General features: G+C 42.3%; 1 protein-coding gene across 1 annotated transcript; it reads left to right on the forward strand.

The window, feature by feature from the left end:
- Positions 1 to 10,195: 10,195 nt before the first annotated feature.
- On the forward strand, positions 10,196 to 15,991 carry LOC103345149 (uncharacterized). Its single transcript, XM_051834713.3, has 5 exons — positions 10,196 to 10,264; positions 11,374 to 11,465; positions 12,257 to 12,362; positions 14,682 to 14,804; positions 15,878 to 15,991. Exons 2-5 carry the CDS (start codon positions 11,425 to 11,427, stop codon positions 15,965 to 15,967), a joined length of 360 nt encoding a protein of 119 aa, XP_051690673.1. The 5' UTR covers positions 10,196 to 10,264; positions 11,374 to 11,424; the 3' UTR covers positions 15,968 to 15,991.
- Positions 15,992 to 17,483: the final 1,492 nt, after the last annotated feature.

Below are 17,483 nucleotides of genomic sequence, written 5' to 3' on the forward strand. Positions count from 1 at the left end.
CCATGTTTTTGTGAAAATGCTTCCAACTTTTGTCATCCAAAATGATGTTGGTTGTTGGCTTCTGATATGTAGTCTTTTTCTTTAAAAGACTTATTTTTATTTATTGTGGCATAATAAGTTAAGCTACAACCTGCAGCACTGGTATCCCATATGGGTGCTGGTTCTAGTCCTGGCTGCTCCTTTTCCAATCCAGTTCCCTGTTAATACTCCTGGGAAAGCAACGGAGCATGTCCTAAGTCCTTGGGCCCCTGCACCCACATGGGAGATCCAGAAGAAGCTCCTGGCCTCAGCCTGGCCCAGTCCTGGCTATTGTAGCATTTGGGGATTGAACCAGCAAATAGAAGACTCTCTCTCTCTCTCTCTCTCTCTCTCTCTCTCTCTCTCTCTCCCTCTTTATTTGAAAGACAGAGTTTACAGAGAGAAGGAGACAGAGAAAGATCCTCCATCTGCTGGTTCACTCCCCAAGTGGTCACAATGACTAGAGATATACTGATCCAAAGCCAGTGTCCAGGAGCTTCTTCTGGGCCTCCTACGTGAGTTCAGGGGCCCAAGGACTTTGGCCATCCCCCTGCTACTTTCCCAGGCACATTAACTGGGAACTGGATCATAAGTGGAACAGCCTGGACTTGAAATGGCATCCATATGGGATGCCAGCATCGCAGGTGGCAGCTTTACCTGCTATGCCACAATGTTGGCCCAGATACATAGTCTTTGTTACATTGTGTTATATTCCTTCCACACTTAATTTTTAAAAGTTTTTTGAATTATGAATTGATGTTGCATTTTTAAAAAGATTTTATTTATTTGAGAGGTAGAGTTACAGATAGTGAGAAGGAGAGACAGAGAGAAAGGTCTTCCATCTGCTGGTTCTCTCCCCAAATGGCCACAACGGCTGGAGCTGAGCTGACCCCAAATAGGAGACAGGAGCTTCCTCCAGGTCTCCTGCATGGGTGCAAGGGACCAAGCCTTTGGGCCATCTTCTACTGCTTTCCTATGCCATAGCAGAGAGCTGGGTCAGAAGAGGAGCAGACAGGACTAGAACTGGCGCCCATATGGGATGCCAGCACTGCAGAAGGATTAACCTACTGCACCACAGCATCGGCCCCTAATGTTGCATTTTATCAAATGCTTCCTCTGCATCTATTGAGATGATCATAGGAGTTTTATTCTTCATTTTGTTCATGTGATGTATTATATATATTTATTCCCATCCTGCTTGGTCAGGACAGGTGCTCTTTTTGTTGTGTTATTGGGCTCAATTTGCTGATATTTTGTTGAGGCGCTTTTCCCAGGTCTCTGAAGTGAGTGCAGGGGCCCAATGACTTGGACCTTCTTCCTCTGCTTTTACCAGGCCATTAGCAGGGAGGTGGATGGGAAGTGGAGCAGCTAGGTCATGAAGCGCCCCCAAAAGTGATGCTGGTGTCACAGGTGGCAACTTAATCCTCTACACCACAACACTAGTCCCAAATTGGGAAAGTTTTGTGCTCTTATTTCATGGAATGGATTTTATAACACATTCTTTTTCACCCCACCCTGTCCTTCAGAAATTCTCATGATTCAAATATTGGATTGTTTGATAATAGTCCAGATATCCTGAGTGCCCTTTTCTTTGTTTTTAATTTTTTCTCCTTTTTTGTCTGACTGAGATGTTTAAAAAGACCTGTCTTCAAGGTCAGAAATTTTTTTTTCTGCCTGAGCTAGGCTTTTCACTGTATTTTCTATTTGACTCATTAATTTCTTTTTTTTTTTTTTGACAGGCAGAGTGGATAGTGTGAGAGAGAGAGAGACAGAGAGAAAGGTCTTCCTTTGCCGTTGGTTCACCCTCCAATGGCTGCTGTAGCCAGCGTGCTGCGGCCAGCGCACTGCGCTGATCCGAAGCCAGGAGCCAGGTGCTTCTCCTGGTCTCCCATGCGGGTGCAGGGCCTAAAGACTTGGGCCATCCTCCACTGCACTCCCAGGCCATAGCAGAGAGCTGGACTGGAAGAGGAGCAACCAGGACAGAATCCGGCACCCCGACCGGGACTAGAACCCGGGGTGCCAGCACCGCAGGCGGAGGATTAGCCTATTGAGTCACGGCACCGGCCAGACTCATTAATTTCTAATATTTGTGTTTGGTTCCATTTCAATATCTCTATTTCTTTGCTCAATTGCTCTTTCATGTCATGTGCTGATTTCTTAATTTCATTTAACTCTTTATCTCTATTCTGTTGTATCTCTTTGGGTAACCTTACAATAATTTTTTGGAATTTTTTTCTCAGGCCATTCATCAATCTCCATTTCTTCAGTAATGCATCATTGTATTTTTGGGGGGTGCATACTAATTCCTTGTTTTTTCATATCTCTTGTTTTTCTACATTGATTTTTGTGCATTTAAGGGATAAGTTGATTCTTTCGCTTTTAGAGAATGTTTTTTGTTGATCAAAGGTTTTTCCTGGAAACATGACTTTGTGTATTGATTTCATAGATTGCCTTAACTTTAGTTCTGGTTAGTTTTTGTTGTGTAGTCTAGACCTATATTTGCTGTAGTTGATGGTTGCTACATTAGGGATCTGTGGTGCTCCTATAGCTCATTATGGTCACTGTGATCCATATTACACAGATATCCACCAATCTCCAGAGGAAGGGATTAGAATAGGGGCTGCTTACTTGTTGGTAGCAGGCCCTTGTTGTGCTGTAGGTGCACCTCACACACAGACTCCAAGCCAATATCCACATCAGGAATTGGAGCTGTAAGATAAGTGCTGCCTGCAGGAATAGGACGGTCTCACAGATTCCTAGCAGGTGCCTAACTCTATACTTTCAAGACTAGCACTAGTGATGGATCCAACAGGTGCTGTCTGTTAGAGTAGTTGATCCCTGAGAGTGTCTGCCTCTGTGAATAAGCCATCTTGCATCATTGTTTGTGGGATCCTTACTGGTCTGGGTGGGCTTCAAGAACCTCTGGTCCAAGCTTCAAGTGATCAGCAGGACTCAAAACCTAGCAGTTTCCATGGGGATGAGCTGGAGCCCTGAGCCCCATGCTGTGTCTGGGCAGAGCAAAGAAATGGTCTAGAGACACCAGCATGCAAGGACTATGTGCTGGGTTAGGAGAGACACACAGAGCCCAATTCAATGTTCTAGGGAGAAAACTGCTCTTGGGCTAGGTGGGGCAAAGTCAGCCTAAACATAAGACCCCTAGGTTCATGTTTGATGGGAGCAGAAATCTTTGGTAGTTGTTTATGGAAGGGGTAGGAGTGCAGAGTGATATCCCAGATGGGAAGGATGCAGAAACTCTGGCTACTGTCTATAGGAGGGGCTGGAGCCAGGTAGTATGGAACTTAGATCACAAGCCCTTTTCTGTGCCCTTATTGGGAGAAGGTTGATTTCCTACTAAGAGTGCATGCAATCCCAGGCATCTTCCCCCTCTTGAATGTGTACACTGTTCAGAGCATGGGCAAATTCCTTATTGTGCTCAGAACATGCCACAAGAACCATTCTGCAGGAACTGTCCCAAGTGCACAGGGAACTCTGAGCCTTCACAGGAACCCTGACTGAATTCCTGTGAGTACAGGTTTCAGCTGCAACCAGCAATGTTTCAAATGGTCACAGGAAAGGAGACAATGGAGGAGAAGAAGGCAATGGAGATGAGCCAAGATCCTTACTTCCAGGGCCATGGGGGATGTCCTTCTCCCACTGTCCACTAGCCTGCAGAGTGCTGTGTGTGCTAGGGTGCAGAGTATGCCCTTGCTCTGTCGGTCCCACTTGTGTCTGAGGGGGTATGCTTTGCTAAAAATGCAGGAATGTCCTCCACACCTCATGGAAGAAAATAAGTAAGGACTTCCATATCCTAGTGTTATGAGCATTAGTGCCTCAGTTTTTATTCCAGTTCTTGCCCCCACAGAGATATGAATTCAAGGCAGAGGCACAAATACTGTGAACAGGTGACAGCAGGATTTATTTAGAAGTGAGAAAGTGAATATACATTCATGTGAGAATGTTGGCAACCCCACACAAAGAGATGCCCATCATGAGTGAGCTAGAGAGTTGCCTGTAAGGAGAGAGAGCTGGAGGAGTTCCAAGAAGGACCAATATGCAAAGTTCAAGACCCCAAAAGCAAAAATGATGTTCCTCCAGCTACTTTTATGGGGGTAGGGGGTGTTGCCCTAATCAAATGTACCAGTAAGATGGAGTTTAGTGTGTGTGAGGTTTTCTTGGAGTTTCATGGCTCCCACGTGGCCATAATGGCATCTCCTCCTTCTTGATCCCAGATAAGACACAAATGCATCGTGGGAAAATGGGTGTACTGGAATGGCAGCTAAGGGGTAACGTTGCAATGCAGGGCAATGCAGAAGTTATTAGGAACATATTCTGGCTTACCTAATCCTACCTAATCTTCTCGCCTAGTTCCCCCATATTAATAGTGTCATATGGCTGGTGCCGCAGCTCAATAGGCTAATCCTCCACCTGGGGTACCGGCACACCAGGTTCTAGTCTCGGTCGGGGCCCCGGATTCTGTCCTGGTTGCTCCTCTTCCAGTCCAGCTCTCTGCTGTGGCCCGGGAGTGCAGTGGAGGATGGCCCAAGTGCTTGGGCCCTGCACCCTCATGGGAGACCAGGGGAAGCACCTGGCTCGTGGCTTCGGATCAGCGCGGTGCACCAGCCGCAGTGCGCCAGCTGCAGCGGCCATTGAGGGGTGAACCAACGGAAAAGGAAGACCTTTCTCTCGGTCTCTCTCTCTCTCTCTCACTGTCCACTCTGTCTGTCAAAAAAAAAAATAGTGTCCTATGGCTTGTGAAAGTGACTTGTCAAGATGGCTCCCCAGCCTCTGCTCTGAGGGTTGAGGGTGGAGAAAGAGCCAGTTGACTCTTTGAAGCAAAGGTGCCCTGAGTTTTTCAGGGAGCTCTCCTTACTGGACAGCTGGTCTGTGGTGACTGGATTCCTCTTTACAAGGATCTTCTGCACAAGAGATCAGTGTAGATGGGTTCTGCTGAGGCTCGACTGCTCACTCTTTTCCCTGAAACAGGGAATATCCCTGGCTTTGGAGCTTTGCTGTATGTTTGGCTTTGTTCCTCTTCCTATGCTGTCATGTCTGATCTTGGAACACTACTGTTCCCACTATTCTCTTATTACATTGAGGAGCTCTATCTCAGGAACCCACCTTGAGATGTATCTGCTTTGGAATTTCTCAGTGGAGGAGGCAAGGGATGCTAGGTCTTTCTATATCATCATTTTGAATCCATATAATTGCATTTTAAGTCCTACTTCCAATGAAGCCTGGAATGACTCAATAATAAAATGGCAAGGAATCATCTTGTGTTTTTGTTTTGTTTTGTTTTGTTTGTTTGTTTGTTTGTTTGTTTTTCAAGCAGAGAAAGAAGGAGAGAGAATGAGCTTATAAGTCATGGATATTGAAGGTAAGTGAGTGTAAGATGCCTACACTGAGAAAAAGCTCTGCCCCACTGTCAAACTTCAGTGATAGTTCTAACAACACTGTAGACACTGCATGAGTGACTGCTAATACATCAGATGTTACATATTACAAGTTTCTGCCTTGAGACAAAAGTTGATACAATTTGAAATACAAAGACCATGACATAGTACAACCTTAAGTGATCAGTTTAAATGTATTTACATATGTATTTTCCAAACTGATGACCTTTAATTACACAGTTTCTTAATTTAAAAGGGTACAGGTGATCAGCATACCAGTTAAGACATCCAAATCCAATATCAGAGTACCTGAGTTTGAGTCTCTCTTCTGCTCCTGATTCTAGTTTCCTGCTAATGCACACCCTGGAAAGTCGTGTGTGATGACTCAAATAGCCGATTCTCTGCAACCCAAATGGAAAATCTGAATTTAATTCCCAGCTCTCAAGTTTGGCCTAACTTTTTGCAGGCATTTGGGGAGTGAAACAGAAGATGAGAGTACAGTCTCTCTCTGTCTCTATCTCTTTCTCTATTAATACTACTTCTACTACTACTAAAAAGTGAATTAAGAAAACAAAAAGAAATAAACACAAGTAAGCCCTTGATATTTAGGGATTAAGTTATCTTGTATTGATATTCTAAATACTTTACTTCTACCATGGTGAAAAATTGTGTGGGAGTACTTACATGAAAGGGCAATTTTAGGGCTACATTCAAGAGTCTATTAATCATGACTAAAATTCAATTTTAGAAAGATCTTGCTCTTTAAATGTTTATGTTATAAGAGTATTAAATAAACAGGTGTTAAAACATGAACATCCTAATAAGAATAATAAAACCAAGTGAATTGAAGGGAAATGGAAATAGATAACAAAAGACAGACATGACTTATTGATAAAATGTGAAGTAATTCAGCTAAAGCATTAAAAATATTCATCTTTTTAAAAATTAACTCAAAATATCTAATAGCTTACACAATCTTCAAGAAAATAAAAACATTCAAACATGGAATGTACAAAAGAGGCAAATATATATTGAATATATTGTGTAATTGAAAGGAAATTTATTATTGCACAAATATTTTCAAAACATATAAAAATGTGTGTTGATTGTTTAATCTACTGCTTTAATACATTTATTTATCAGTTCTAATAGTTTCTAGGGAAAGTCTTTTGTTTCACTCTGCACAAGAATCATGATATATGTAAAGAGGAATAATCTGGTTTGTTCTTTTCATATCTGTATTTAATTTCTTTGTTTTACCTAATGGTTCTGGGTAAATCTTCCAGCATCAAAAATTGAATTACAGTAGTGAGAGTGGATGCTTGTCTGGTTCCAGGTCTTAGAGTGAACACTTTCAACTTTTTTCCATTCAATACAATGTAGTCTTTTTGTTTACTATGTATAACCTTTATTATGTTGAAGTATTTTCAACTAATTTCACTAATTAGATCAAGATTTTTATAGTGAATGGATGCTGAATTTTATCACATTTTTCTGTCTTTTAAGATAATCATATGATTTTTTTATCTTTCACTCTATTGATGTGATGTATTATGCTTACTATTCTGTAATCAGTGAACCCTTACTGCATTCTTGGGATAAATTTGACTTGGTCATGACCAATGATTTTTTTTACGTGTTGTTGAATTCAATTGGCTAGTATTTTGTTTGCAATTTTTGAGTCTGTATTCATCCAAGATATCAGCTTATAATTTTTATTTTGTCATTAACATTAGTCTAGAAAATTAGTATATTAATTTCATCATATGCTTAGATTTACCATCCATGAAACTCTTTGTGGTAATAGCACTGAAAGTCTATTCTTTCAGTAAACTTAAGTTAAAATATTCCATCAACTAGTGTACATATTATACATTAAATCTCTACATTGATTTAACTTGCAGATTATTACCTTGAAATGAACATTCCCCATCCCATCCCATTCCCCATTCCCCGTTCCCCATTGTGACTTCTAATAATCAATGTTCTTCTTTGCTTCTATGTATTAAATTATTTTAAATTCCACATATCAGTGAGATCATGCAGTATTTTTATTTCTGCATTAAGTTTATTTTACTTAGCATGTTGTTTGTCAGGGTCATTCATGTGTCACAAATCATAGGATCTCCTTTGTGAGGGTCAGCAATATAATATCTAAGATACACACGTATCCCATCACACACACACACAACACACTGCAATTAGTTTTTCCATATATCTGTTAGTGATATTCCATTCTCTGTGGTCCAGAGAATGTAACTAGGGAAAACAGAACTTTGTCCACAACCAGAGCTAGGAGATTGAGGAGCCAGTCTGTCGGCTGGAAGCACTAAGAGTTGGAGTGCTGCATATATGGACAGACTCCTTCCAGGCAGAAGTTGGAGACCTGGGTTAATCACTAGACCTGTGGTGAGTGAATAAGCAGACTCATAGAATGGCAGATGTCCTAAACAGCACTCTGGCCTCAGAACTGGACCTTAAGGCATTCGAATCTGGCTGAAGATCCCATGAGAGTATTTTAGGCATGGAAAGCTAAGACATTCTTCCAAAAAACAATACATAAATGAAAGATCTCTGCGAGTGAGATCCCAGTAGAAATAATGGGCCATCAAAGAAGGAGGTAACTTTCTCTGAAGAAAGGAAATTACTTCCACTTTGACTATGACTTTATCTAAATAAGATCAGAGTCAGTGAACTCAAAATGCTTCCATAGCCTTGGCAACTCATGACAAGAGCCTAGGGTGATTACTGACGCCTAAACAAGAGTGTCAATTTGTTAAGTCAACAACAGGAGTCACTGTGCACTTACTCCTCATGTAGGATCTCTGTCCTTAGTGTGCTGTACATTGAGATTTAATGCTATAACTAGTACTCAAACAGTATTTTTCACTTTGTGTTTCTATGTGGGTGCATACTGTTGAAACCTTTACTTAATATATACTAAATTGATCTTCTGTATATGAAGAGAACTGAAAGTGAATCTTGATGTGAATGGAATGGGAGAGAGAGTGGGAGATGGGGAGGGTTGCGGGTGGGAAGGATTTATGGGGGGGTAAAGCCATTGTAATCCATAAACTGTACTTTGAAAATTTATATTTATTAAATAAAAGTTAAAAAAAAGAAAGTAAAATATGTTGCAAAAAATACATTTTTTCAAGTACCTGCTTGAAATATGTACACACTCCATAGTAAAATGTATCAAGTGATTTTCCCTTTTTTATTTTTTTAATGATTTATCCATGTATTTGAAAGTCAGAGATAGAGAGAGAAAAGGAAAAAGTAGGAGAGAGAGAGTCCATCTGCTGGTTTACTCCCTAAATGTCCACAATGGCCAAGGCTTGGCCCAGCTGAAGCCAGGAGCCAAGAGATTCATCTGGGTCTTCTACATGGGTAGCTGGGGCCCAAGGAGTTTGGTCACCTTCCACTCCTTTCTCAGGTGCATCAGCAGGTAGCTGGTTTGGAAGTGGAGCGGCAGGGACTCAAACTGGCACCCACATGGAATGCTAGCACTGCAGGTGGTGGCTTAGCCTTCTATGTCACAGCGCAGACCCCAAGTGACGTTTTTCAACCCCAAAACTCTGTATATCTTTTCTCAAAATCCTTTCTTTGCTCACAAATAGACAAACACTGAATGTTCTCATGAACATGTTGATCTCATAGAAATAACAGTACAGATGTACCAGAGGATGGGGATGGTGGAAGAAAGGGCATACAAAATGGACAGTAGATGCGAAAATACAGTTAGAAAGGAACAATAAATTTCATTATTCTATGGTACTCTAAGTTGATTATCGTTAAAAATTTACAGTGTTTTTCAAAATCACAAGAGAAGATATCAAATATGCACAACCCAAAGTAGTAACAAATGCTTGAGATGATGTTAATGTTAATTATTTTATTGTGATTATTAGACATTATATACATGTATGGAAAAAGCACCCTGTATCCAATGCATATGGACAATTACTATGTGCCAATTAAAATTTTAAAAATTTAAAATCATTGTCCACCAATCCTAAAGTATCATATTACCATTTATGTCAGATTCTAAGCAAACTGTTCCACCACCTTGATAAGTTTGTTTTCACCAGACTTCAGAATGAGTACAAATATCTAGAAGGTTTTTCCATTTCTGAGATTCTAGTGCCCCTGTGGGGGGGGACTGCACCTGAAAGTGCTGTGCAATGATGTCAGCTTTGTCTTATGGACAGGGCATATGAATGGCACTCGGGAAGCACCGTATAGGTTGGGCATAATCACTCCTGCTATAAATCATGTGACTATAGACTGTGCCTAGATCCTAGGACCAGTATCTATGGATATTTTTGAACCTTGAATGGACCAGTCGTATTCATGGAGAACTACCACTATAGAGATGTAAATGTATCATAACATAGCCCGGAAATCAAAGAAAATATGTCTTAATCTATTTATTCTGTAGGCGTAAACAAAGCCTTTGCAAGCATGACAAGAACAAAAACAAAATGGCCGCAGACAGGGAAGGAAATTACTGGCGTAAACAGATATGAAAATAGATGTTAACATCTTTAATAGCTACATCTACCACAGCAGGTTTGAGACATACTGGTCCAAAACAATAACCTTGCGTTATCCTTAGCGCTCCGAAAGAATAACACTGCTCACAAAACAAACATTAGGAGCAATTCCTTCGTACTTCTGCAGAGCTTTGGGACTCTAAGTTCTGCCCACACGTGTCTGACTCAGTGCGCATGCTCACTGCCTCACGTGTTCCCTATTGCGCATGCGCCTTTGTATTGGCGTTCCGTGTGCACACCTGTGCTGCGGGAGCCATTTATAGCAGTCTTCTTCCTTTTTGCCTGCCTGAGAGTCAGTCGGTAGGTGCCTTCTGTCGGATCAGTTTAAATGTGAATGAGTGTGAGAAGGCGCCAGGTATCTTCATGGCATTGACTGATGTGGTACGTGGACTCAGAGGAGAAAGGGCGTCGGAGGAGAATGGGCCAAATGACGATGGGGGAAGGGTTGAGGCTGTTGGAGATGTTTTTGTCTCAGAGGCTCCTGGAATGGCTCACAGGGGATAGATTTCCAGTCGTCAGTGGGACATAAGGCTGGGCAGATGGTGAGGGAAGGACAAAGAGACCAGGGACACTTAAGTGATGACAGAATCTCCAAAATACTTAAGGCACTAGGCGGAGATGCCCAGTGAGGGGTGTGGCCGTTGCTTTCTATAACGACTTCTCACTTTTCCCCGGATGGTGTAGAAACATCAGCAGAAGGAATGATAGAAACTGTGCATCTTAACAAGAACTATTTTAGATGACAAACAGGCCTAGTCAGTGGGATTATGACAAAAAGAATAGTCACTTGAATTTTCATTGTGTGGTGGATTTCCTAGAATGTCTCCATAACAGGAAATTCAATTATATGATAAATATCAATGTTTTTTTGCCAGACTTGTCAATGTAAATGCTGTTACCAATAATCAAAAAGTATGGAAATGCATGTATATCCTTGGAGTTTTTTGAAAATACTTCTAACATATTTGAAAGTTAAAAATTGACATTTGGGCCAGCACCGCGGCTCACTAGGCTAATCCTCCACCTTGTGGCGCCAGCACACTGGGTTCTAGTCCCAGTCAAGGCACTGGATTCTGTCCCGGTTGCCCCTCTTCCAGGCCAGCTCTCTGCTATGGCCCGGGAGTGCAGTGGAGGATGGCCCAAGTGCTTGGGCCCTGCACCCCATGGGAGACCAGGAGAAGCACCTGGCTCCGGGCTTCGGATCAGCGCGATGTGCCGGCCACAGTGCACCAGCCACGGCTGCCATTGGAGGGTGAACCAACGGCAAAAAGGAAGACCTTTCTCTCTGTCTCTCTCTCTCACTGTCCACTCCGCCTGTCGAAAAAAAAAATTGACATTTGGCCATGGAAATGCTCAAATACAGAAATTCTCTTAAATAAATTTTTCAAATTACAATGTTCTCCTTTCAGTGAGAAATATGAGTGACACAAAATCAACATCTTCAGCCACAGGAGGAGGAAATGCACAAGAACTTTTTCAAGAGGAAATTGAGCCTGTGGAAGTGAGTGCTTAAATATCTAATGTTTTCTGTTAAATTTATCTTTGAGAAAGTGTTAGTGAGTAGTAGAGATACACTGATAAAGGCCTTCCATGTTGATAATGGTTGTCAGTTGGTCTCATAAAGGAAACGTTCATTCAGGAGAATTATATCTGCTGTATCCCAGATGGATGCTCTTAGGTTCCTGAAAGATGTAGTCCATGATTTCACTCTCAGGCTTCCTCAGAAAAGATAGCACACATGCATCCCAGCATGGAAAAAAAAACTTCTATAGGCATTGGAGGTAACTTTTCTGGGAGATACCTCTCTGAGGGAAGAGTAATTTTTTTAAAAAAAGATTTATTTATTTGAATGGCACAGTTACTGTGGAGATGGTGGGGGTAGGAGAGATCGAGAGCATTTGGACTTACTGATTCACTCCTAAAATGACTGCAAATAGCCAGGGGTGGCTGGGCCAGGCCAAATCTAGGATCCTGGAACTCTATGGGTCTCCAGTGTGGGTAGGATTTGGGCAATCTTCTGCTTTCTAAGGCTCAGGGAGCTGGATCAGAACAGGGAGTGGATCACAAGTGTAGCATCCAGGACTTGAACCAGCGCTCATATGAAATTCTGGCATACAGTCATTGGCTTAATCTGCTGTGCCACAAAACCTGTACCAGGGAAGAGTAATTTTTTGAAGAATTAGTATATAGGACCTTGCTGAAAAATGTAATTAATGATCTAGTTTATACCTATATATTAAGTGTAGTTATTATAAAACAAAACTTTTTCTTTACAAAAACTCATTTCAATAGATACATCAGTCTGGTGGTGGGCCTCAACCAGAAGAGCCAGCAGTTCAAGGTCAGAATATTCCACCTGGTCAGGAGGTGGAGGAAGAAGGAGCACCCGAGGCTGAAGGTAAAGGGAAGGGGAAGTAAAATGCCTTTGGCAGTGAAGGGTATGAGTACATTACATATTATTACACAGGAGGAAGAAACACATTAGAGAAGTATTTTTTTTAAAAAGATTTATTTGTTTATTTGAAAGTCAGAGTTACAGAGAGAGGGAGAGATCTTCCATCCACTGGTTCACTCCCCAGATGGCTACAATGCCCTGGGCTGGGTCAGACTGAAGCCAGGAGCCAAGAAATTTAGAGAAGTATCTTATACATTTACTGAATATTGGTTGGAAAAGTGAAGAATATAGCTTTTAGCTTTGTGCTTTCCATCTTTATAAGGAATTTTCTCTTGTTCTTTTAAAGGTATTTCTGTATCTTATTTATTTCACTTAGCATCATGTCTTTCATGATCATCCCTGTTGACACAAAGGACAAGATTTCCTTCCTGAAGGGTACTATTAGATTTTACACCACACACACACACACACACACTGCACTTAGTTTTTCCATTCATCTGTTTAGGGATATTTCATTCTCTGTGGTCCAGTGTAACTGAAGACAGTAGAAATTTTTGTTTTGTATTTAACTTGTAAAATTCTCATGTTAATGTGCTATTGATACAAAGAGAACAGATTCAATGTGGTTCATAGATATAATTCTAAGAATATACTTGCCTCCCTCCTTTTTTCCTCTTTTTAAAAAAGATTTATTTTATTTATTTGAAAGATAGAGTTACAGAGAGAGGGCGAGACAGAGAGAAAGATATTCCATCTGCTGGTTCACTCCCCAAATGACCGCAATGACCACAGCTGAGCTGATCTGAAGCAAGGAGCCAGGAGCTTCCTCCAGGTCTCCCACGTGGGTGAAGTCCTTGGGCCATAGTCCACTGCTTTCCCAGGCCATAGCAGAGAGCCAGATCAGAAGTGGAGCAGCCAGGACTTGAACCAGCACCCCTATGGGATGCTGGCACTACAGGCTGGGGCTTTAACCCGCTGAGCCACAGAGCCGGCCCTTCCTCTTCCTTTCTTTTCCTTCCTCCTTCCCTCCCTCTCTCCTTCCCTCCTTTCCTCCTTCCCTCCTTCCCTCATTCCTTCATTCCTTCGTTCCTTTCCACATATTTTAATTGACATTCTAGTCCAAAGGCTTAATGCTGGGGCTGGCACTGTGGCTTAGCGATTGAAGCCTCAGTCTGCAGAGCTGGCATTCCTTATGAGTGCCAGTTTGAGCTCTGACTGCTGCACTTCCAGTCCAGCTCCTTGCTAATTCACCTGGGAAAGCAGCAGAGGATGGCCCAAGTGCTTGTGCCTCTGCACCCATGTGGGAAACCCAGAGGAAGCTCCTGGCTCCTGGCTTCAGCCTGGCTCAGTCCTGGCTGTTGCAGCCATTTGTGGAGTGAACCAGCAAGATGGAAGATTCATTATCATTTCTCTCTCTCTCTCTCTCTCTCTCTCTCTCTCGCACCCTCTCCCACCCCCTCCCTACTTCTCTATAACTCTGTCTTTAAAAACAAATAAATCAATCTTTTTAACAAAAAGGCTTTATGATCCATTAAATAAAGGGTTCAGTAAGTAAAAAGTGTCCGTAGCTAGAGCGAGGTGGTTCTGGATCCAGTCCCTTGGCTGTAAGCACTAAAAGTTCGTGGTGCTGTATATGTGGACAGACTAGTTCAATTGAGAATTTGGACACCTGGATTAATCAGTAGACTTGGGTGAGTGGGGAAGGGAAGCACACATGTGTCCATTCAGATTCACACCGATCTCTTGTTTATCTGACCCATTGCCTTCCAGATGTACACTAGCTAGAAGGCCAATCTCTGGGCAGCATCTGGGAAAGCTTGTGGATAAATCCCTTCCAGGGAGAAACAGAAAGCTGGGCACTGTGCCTGCTTGCTATGCACTGAGTTCTGAGGGACATACTACCATTCCTGTTTGAAATTCCCAGGGATCTCAGGGATCAACAAGGTCTTTCACTCTCAGAGCTATGTAATGTAGGTGACTAACATTTCCTGTGAGAACAGAACAAGTAGGGGGAACTGGATCCAACCTGTCACTCCTTAGGGAAAAGCTGAGATCGGGGGGATTCCCCCATCATTGTAAGGTGCTGTGCTCTGGGTGGGGTGTGGGGTGACACTGTGTCACAAGTTACTTTATCAAGATAAGTCGGACATTTTTTTCTGTTTTCTGTTGGAGTTTGTCCACCATTTTCTGGTTTTCTCTGAGATGGAATTGATCTGGATATGGATGGTGTTTTTGTTGCTGCAACCCCAGGAGAAAGGAAAGTAGGAAGCCTTCTATTCCACTATCTTACTCATGTCACTTGGTAACCTTTTTATCTCTAAGGGCCCCATGTGGCATCTGATGTCCAGGAACATTTTCAGCCTGACCCTGGTGATATATATGAAAATGGTCCTGAAATCAATGGGACAGAACCTCCTAACTAGAGCACTACAATGCCAAAAGCAGGTATGTATAGCTCATTAAAGGCCAACATTATGTGACTTTGTTTTTCATGATATTAAACCATTTATAATACCATAGATATAACATTAATGCTACTTTAATAACAGCATTCACATAAAAAGACCCTGGATGACAAGTCAGACTTCAGAAGCCTGACTGGCAACATGACACATTTTCCAATAAGTGAGACAAAATGAGTCAAAGCCATATCGAATTAAAATATATGAAAACAATTTCTTACTTGTCAACATTAATCTTCTAACCAACAGCTAATGCTTTTTACACTGTTAGAATTTAAGTTTTCATGAAATACGTATAGCATTTGTATTGTCATTTGCATGAAGGACTGAGGCATCACAGAAGATTTTATTTATTTTTAATTTCCTAAAAAGATATTTATTTGAAAGTCAGTTACACAAAGATAAAAGGAGGGAGGGAGGTAGGGAGGGTGGGAGGGTGAGGGAGAGAGAGAGATCTTCCACTTACTGGTTCACTCCTCAAATGGCTACAACAACCAGGGATGGGCCAGACTGAAGCCAGGAGCCAGGAGCTTCTTCTTGGTCTCCCATGTGGGTGCAGGGGCCCAAGGACTTGGGCCACTTTTAGCTGCTTTCCCCTGCACATTAGCAGGGAGCTGGATTTGAAGTGGAGCAGCTGGGACTCAAAGCAGCACACATATGGGATGCTGGTGCTGCAGGATACTTGCTACGCCACAACATTGGCCCCCTGAATTAGATTTTAGCTCCAGCTCTAATATAATTTGTGTTTCTCTCAGAATCCTTTGGATTATTTTTATTTTTTAAACAATATATTTTCAGTTTACATTATAGTCATAGGTGTAATGTTCCACTAAATAAAGAGTTCAACAAATAGAAAGTAAAAATACTTAGTTCAGCAGGAATATAGGAAGTCTATGTTCAAGGTCCCTGTAGAGACCAAACTGAATGTAAGCCAAGGGGTGACTTTGAGGATTCTAGTTCTAGTCTGTATTAACACCCCAAAACCTTGGTCTGCCTTTGATGTCCTCTCAGTGAGTTCCACATCATATGGTTGTCCACTCTATGTTTGTATTACAGGTGAAGGACATGCAGACGTTCAAATGGAGACAACCAGAACCCTGCCAGCTGTTCTTGTATCAGTTGTTTGACTTCCAGTTCCCTCAATAAACTTTATAGTTCCCTGTGGAGAAAGCTTGGGTGTCTTCTCACTTTTTTCCTAGGCTTCTGATATTGTTGAAAATTGCATCACTTCTGAAATGTTGTATTCTGACTAATTGCATATATAGAGATGATGTTTGTATATTCCTTTTTTATCCATCAACCATGAAAAATTTATTCCAAATGTATTTCTACACCTTTTTTGATTTCAACATACAGAATCACGTCTTTGAATCATAACAATTTGTCTTTGCCATTCTACACATTATATGCTTCCTGGTTCCGTTTTTACAACATTAGGCAGCCTCAACCTGTACAGTGGTGAATAGAGCCAGAGAAGTTGGTCATTCTTGTCTTAATCTGACAGGAAATGGAATTTGATTTAGCACTTCGCTGTGTTTGTTTACAGATTTACCTTACCTGAAGCAGCACATCCCATTCTTTTTTAATTCACTATTTTTGTTCCTTTCATATGTGAAATTTTTTGAATTTTTATTTTTTAAGATTTATTTATTTGTTTGAAAGAGTTAGAGAGAGAGAGAGAGGGCCTCCATCCACTGGTTCAGTCCCCAAAGGGCCCCAACAGATGAGGATGGGCCAGCCTGAAGCCAGGAGCCAAGAGCTTCTTCCAGTCTCCCACATGGGTGCAAGGGCTCAAGGACTTCGGGCATCTTCCACTGCTTTTCCAGGCACGTTAGCAGGGGCTGGATTGGAAGTGGAGCAGTCAGTACTCCAACTAGCACCCATATGGGATGCTGCATATGGTTTATGCTGCTGGCCCCACACATGAGAAATTTAAAGGCAGATTTTTGGGGCTGAATAATTGCACCCGAGGGCATCAAGACGTTAAAAAGGAACTTTCTTTCATGTGTCCAAGTAAGTGGGCTTTTTTCAGCCTCTCCTTGGATTCTCTCACTTAAGGTTGAAGCCCAGGTGGACAGGCCCCCTTCCCTGGTCCCGCGTGTGCCTTGCTGTGTGAACATGGGCTTCTCAGGATGTGCGCAGCATCCCCAAGCTTCATTTCCACTGCCTCAGGGTGTGGCGCAGGATCCCCCACAGAGTAGTGTTTGCCTGGCTGCAAATGCGTACTCCAGGTAGCCCCGCGTGTTCCTTGGAGTCATCACTTGATGTTCCCTGGACTTCTGGCATGCAGGCCAGAGGCCTGGCTCTGGTTTCGTGCATATCTCTTCCCTTCACCCAAGGGCTCTGTGCCGGTGACACCGGTGGTGGCAGGGCAAAAATCAGTGACTTATTTTTTAAACATTTATTTGCTTATTTGAAAGGCAGAGTTACACAGAGAGAGGAGAGTCAGAGAGGGGGAAGAGAGAGAGAGAGAGAGAGAGAGAGAGAGAGAGAGTCTTCCATGCACTGGTTCACTCCTCAGTTGGCCTCAAAGGCTGGAACTGCACCAATCTGAGGCCAGAAGCCAGGTGCTTCCTTCCGGTCTCCCATGCGGGTGAAGGGGCCCAAGGACTTGGCCATCTTTTACTACCTTCCCAGGCCAGAGCAGAGTGCTGGATTGGAA

Source organism: Oryctolagus cuniculus, chromosome X (assembly GCF_051225735.1).
Source record: "Oryctolagus cuniculus isolate XC-2025 breed Fujian yellow rabbit chromosome X, ASM5122573v1, whole genome shotgun sequence".
Lineage (NCBI taxonomy): Eukaryota > Metazoa > Chordata > Mammalia > Lagomorpha > Leporidae > Oryctolagus > Oryctolagus cuniculus.

Coding starts and splice junctions, on each gene's coding strand:
- LOC103345149 (XM_051834713.3), top strand. CDS start 11,425: ATGCACAAGAACTTTTTCAAGAGGAAATTGAGCCTGTGGAA. Junction 12,363..14,681: donor AGGAGCACCCGAGGCTGAAG/GTAAAGGGAAGG, acceptor TTTATCTCTAAG/GGCCCCATGTGGCATCTGAT. Junction 14,805..15,877: donor CACTACAATGCCAAAAGCAG/GTATGTATAGCT, acceptor TTTGTATTACAG/GTGAAGGACATGCAGACGTT.